This window comes from Dichotomopilus funicola (genome assembly GCF_033296635.1).
Source record: "Dichotomopilus funicola strain CBS 141.50 unplaced genomic scaffold C8A04scaffold_49, whole genome shotgun sequence".
In the NCBI taxonomy this organism is placed as follows: domain Eukaryota; kingdom Fungi; phylum Ascomycota; class Sordariomycetes; order Sordariales; family Chaetomiaceae; genus Dichotomopilus; species Dichotomopilus funicola.
In genome coordinates, this window is record NW_026944070.1 from 215,819 (window position 1) to 220,762 (window position 4,944).

Genomic DNA, 4,944 nt, shown 5'->3' on the forward strand with positions numbered 1-4,944 from the left:
ATCGGCGAGCTATAACACCCTTTCCAGCTGCAGCAGGAAGGGCAACGGTAAAACGCAAAACTCCGCCGACAACCCATGCCCAATCGTGATATGACAACTGACCCGTCAAGATCCTGATTTGCCTTGTTCTCGACTCCCTTCCTACCCGTCCGCCACGTTTTTTTCCCTTCCTTTCCTCTATCCACCCACGACCTGCTCATCCCCCGGGTCGTCTATGTAAGCTTCTGTTTGATGAAGAACGACCGGAGGTGCGATAATTGCCAGGCACAGGTCACGCCCAACACAGTCAGCTGGATCAGGATCCAGCGGATGACGCGGGAGTTTGTGCTCTCAGACTGGTCGCGGAACTCGGCTTCGCGTTCCTGTGGATAACAAGCATGCATTAGTATGTTATACCGTCTATGGCATGTGCGACGGAAGAGAAATAAAGTGTGTATTCGGGAGTAGAGGTAAAGTACGCACCCTCTGGAACACCTGCTCCCTGCGGATATCGTTCAGACGGGCATTAAGGTCCTTGACGCGGGTGGCCAAGTCCTGAATCTTGTCCTTGTCGCCACCTTCGATGGCGCTGGTCTCGCCAATGGCAATGTCTAGGGTCAGGCGGATGCCGCCGTTCGGCGATGCTACTGAGAGCCAGTTGGACCGGCCACTGTTGGAGGACGGCGTGAAGCAGATCTTGTGGTCGCCCGCATCGGCCGCTGTGAAAGTAAACTTGCCCGAGGAACCGCCCCGCTGGGAGACGACGCGGTGCTCGCTCTCGAAGACTTCCTAAATGGAGAAAGGGTGTTAGTTGGGGACTGCGTGTTGTCGACTGCTGGGTTGCGGTGTAGTGTAGAGGAGGACTTTACTCCTTTACGTGAGGGTAAAGAATGGGTCAGGACGGATTAGGGGTGGCCGTACATCGACAGAAATGTAAATGCTGATGCCGTCATGCTTCTCCCAGACTCGCCGCTGGTCGTTCCACTCCTCGGCTGTGTAGTGGCCCACCACCAGGGTGTCCTTGGGGAGCTCCTCGAAGAAGCACTTGGGGGAAGTCACGTCGACGAAGAAGTAGAGCGCCTGGGCCATGGCGGCCAGGGAAAGGAGAGCGAGAAGGCTCCTCATCTTGCCGTTCGGTCGGTCGGTCCACGATCGAGGCTAATCGGCGGCGCGGAGATGTCGGAAATTGGCAACGTTGTGGTGGTGGTGGTGGTGGTGGTGGTGGTGGTGGTGGTGCAGTCGACAAAACTTCCGAGGGTCGTTCTTCTGGCTGCTGAACAGGGGACGGACGCTCACTCCAGGCGCGAGAACCCCTTGGTCGAGCCAAGCTTCTGAAAGCTGCCACGTTCAAGGAAAACTGGGGCTCGCCATTGGTCGGATCACGTGTGTTTATCGCAAAAGAGTGGGGCGGTGCGATAAACTTTCAGTGATCTCGTCCTCGGCCAGTGGGAGTTTTTTGGGCGGTGATTGCTGCCAAAATTCATCAAAACGACCCTCATGAGGTGCTTCGGTCAATCCGAATCGCATCGCCTACACTGCCCCCCCATCGCTCGTTTATTACGAGATCAAGGGATGTCTATCTTTCTCATATATGGGATCTAGGGTACCCTTTTTCCTCAATTGAAATCGGTTGATCAACCCGTCCCGTCCGATTTACGTTCTACTGCCGGGGGCCACTCCACTTGCAGCGCTGCCGCGACGCGACTGCACGACACACGCACACCCCGCCATCATGACCTCCCACGACGTTCGCGACGTTCTCAACCTCACCCCCGATCACGCCGGCGGCCCGCGCCCGTCAAAAAAACAGCGCACTGCCGCGCCACGACCAAACCTCAAAGGCCTCGCACGCGAAGTCCAAAACCTTGGTGGTGATAACCCTATCGCCATTGTTCCTCAAGTATCAGTCTTCAAAAAACGGCGCCTCGCCAGTCGCAAACCCGCGGCGCGGTGGGAATTACAGCCGTTTACAAACTCGGCTCGTGCAGACGACGGGAACCTTATCCTTCGGCATTGGAGGAAACCGGCGGTAGAGCATGGCACCGGGCCGGAGCCTATACAGGATGGGGAAACGCGTCCAGTTGAGGAAGGGGTAGACAAGGATGGGGAGGGACCGAAAACGAAAGATTCTGAATTTGCGAAGTTCAACGTCCGGGTTTCAGTGCCGCAATACAATGAGGATCAGTACCGAACGAATCTGCAGAGTGTCGAATGGACGAAGGAGGAAACGGACTACTTGTTGGAGCTGGCTACCGACTTCGACTTGCGCTGGGCCATCATTTGGGACCGATACGACTTCGTACCGAAACCGCCACAGGGAGAGGACGCCGACGGCGCCGGCACAGCTGTTGTGCCCGCGCCGAAACCGCGGACAATGGAGGACTTGAAGGCGAGATACTACGAAGTGGCAGCGAAAATGATGGCGGTTCAAAAGCCGGTGCCGTATATGACGCGGCCGGAGTTTGAACTGCACGAAATGATGCAAAACTTCAACCCGGAGCAGGAAAGGAAGCGCAAGGAGTTCGCTCTGAACACCATGGCACGCTCCAAGGACGAAGCCCGTGAGGAAGAGTCTCTCCTTCTTGAGATCAAGCGGATTCTCGCGCGGACGGAGCGCTTCAACGAAGAGCGCCGTGAACTCTACAACCGCCTCGACTACCCCGCCACCGACTCGGACATCAATTCCTTCAAGAGTTCCGCCGGCCTCCAGGCTCTCCTCCAGAATCTCATGTCCACTGATAAATCGAAGAAACGCAAGAGCATTCTGGGCCCAGCAGGGAGCGATGGCGTCAGCCCCGGTGGTGCGGTTCCGAACAGCGCAGCATCCGAAGGCCCCGGTGGTCACGCCCGGCGCGAGAGTATCGCGGCCACCGCCTCGTCTAGCCGACGCGATTCGGATGTCCGCGGTGGTGCGGCTGCAGCGACCGCTACCTCAGCGACCACCGCGCGTGCCTCCGCCGAGCCGACACCAACCTCGGCTACAGCACCTGGCGCAATCGGCAACAAAAAGAAGGGCGGTGCGGCCGCGGCCCAGCCAGAGCGCCGCAAGCTGTCCAGTCAAGAAGAGCAGATTTACGGCGTGTCGTACCACGACCGCCTCGGCAGCGGGCCCACGTTCCGCTACGAACGTATCAACAAGCTTTACAGCCACAAGTCTGGCCAGCAACAGCTGCGCATGACCAATGCCCTCGCTGAGCTTGACGTACCACCACGCCTGGTCATGCCGACGGCGAATGTCACGTCGCAGTTTGAGGTGCTCTGGAGCTCGGTCACCGCGCTTGTTGACATGCGCAAGCTGAACGATAAGCTGGAGGGTGAAATCAAGCTAGAGGAGGCCAAGAAAGCGGAGAGAGAAAAGGCGAAGGGGGTGCTGGGAGAGGGTAGTAAGGGGGGTGGCGGCGGAGGGGATGAGGGGAAGAAAGAAGGGGGAAAGGAAATTACAGAGGAGGCGGCGGGTGAGACAGAGAAGGAGAAGGAGAAAGGTGATCCAGAAGAAGCCAACAACACCGGCGAAAAAGCCGATGGCGACAAAGATGGGGACCCGACAGCCGCCGAAGCCGGGGATAAGGAAGCAGATGATATCAAGGAAGAAGAGGTTGATGAGGATACGGCGCCGGCAAGGGCGCAGCCTGGGTCAGAAAAGGAGAAAGAGAAAGACAGGGAGAAGGCAGGGAATGCACGACCAGAAAGCAGTGGCAAAGGTGCGCAGAAGCGAAGCGCTAGTGTCCTGAGCGCGACGAGTGATAAGAGTACGAAGAGGCAGAAGAAGTAGAACTCGCGTTGACTGCAGTAGGAATGCGGGCCAAGGGCGTTGCTTGGTCCATCCAGCTAGCCATTTAGCCACTTCAGCAAGCAGCATTAAGTCGAGTGTCACACATTTATTGTTGTGTAAGATCAGAAACACCAACGGATTTCCCAGTATATCCTGAAGTCAATATTTTACACTCCAACTCGCCTGCGGCTTTTCTCTCCTGTGTTGTACAATTTTTAATTTGAACCTGGCAGTCGGAGAGGTTAATTAAATGTCCATCTTGAAGGAACAATGATTCTATTCACACATCATCATATTCCCAAACTATGGTTAATCTGATCTCTACACCATTCGCTTTGCACTGTCTTTAGTTTAAGTGGTGGTTGATGAAGAGAGTTCCAGAAAAACAGAAAGTGATATACTGAAATACAATGCTGCGTGGGACGTCTATGGGAAATAAATATATTGTCTATGGTGACATGTTAGAGTCGAAGCTAAGCGATAATTTTACACACATCGCTATATTAGTATCATTGGTTTCACCGATTATACCACACCCGAAGTAATTAATTGTAGAGGCAACCTTCATTAATGTATTCTGCTTCTTGTTTTCGTTTGGCTCGCCTAACTGGAAGTGTGATTGAACTAAGCTCTTCCCTAGGCACTAACTACCATGCTCCTGCGTACAACATACATTTCTTTACCTTTATTAGCCTCGGTCGAGGAGACTGATGAAGTGATACAGCCATGCCATGATGACTATGCCAAGGCCCGAGGTGTTGTAACTCATATTTCCCTGGTACTACGGTTGGCATCCAAACTCACAGCGTGGCCATAGGTCAAGTCGTTTCCACACCCGGCTACCTCGCCAGCGTGGTTAGGCAAACAGTCCAGGAAGCGTCACCACCACAGCCAGTCCATTCCAAGCTTGACTGCCATGGAACGGGAGTCGCAGCACGAACGAGAAACCTCCAAAGCAGAGACCATCCTATCGTGAGGGTCAAATCAACTCTAGGTCCTGAAGCGATGAGTCACCGAGAGAGAAAGGGAAATAACGACGAAGGGACTGAAGCATCTCATCACACGATCACCCACCCCTTCATACCCTCAAGCGGCAAGCAAACCGACAAGCAAGGAAGCGGTGTGTTTTGTCAAGCTTGCTCACCCAATCCCAAGTCGTTGACATGATCATCACGACGTACTAGGGGGGGGGG

The 4,944-nt window shown here is 54.9% G+C and overlaps 2 protein-coding genes across 2 annotated transcripts; one reads left to right on the top strand and one right to left on the bottom strand.

Annotated features, from left to right (window-relative positions):
• Nucleotides 1–212: 212 nt before the first annotated feature.
• Nucleotides 213–1,104, bottom strand: C8A04DRAFT_13553 (emp24/gp25L/p24 family/GOLD-domain-containing protein; the record flags this gene model as incomplete). The annotated part of the gene is made up of 3 exons (XM_062777760.1): nucleotides 213–362; nucleotides 463–768; nucleotides 901–1,104. 3 exons carry the CDS (start codon nucleotides 1,102–1,104, stop codon nucleotides 213–215), a joined length of 660 nt encoding a protein of 219 aa, XP_062635469.1.
• A 607-nt stretch (nucleotides 1,105–1,711) lies between these two features.
• Nucleotides 1,712–3,751, top strand: C8A04DRAFT_13577 (uncharacterized protein; the record flags this gene model as incomplete). The annotated part of the gene is made up of 2 exons (XM_062777768.1): nucleotides 1,712–3,461; nucleotides 3,636–3,751. The coding sequence occupies 2 exons, from the start codon at nucleotides 1,712–1,714 to the stop codon at nucleotides 3,749–3,751; spliced, it is 1,866 nt and encodes a 621-aa protein (XP_062635470.1).
• Nucleotides 3,752–4,944: the final 1,193 nt, after the last annotated feature.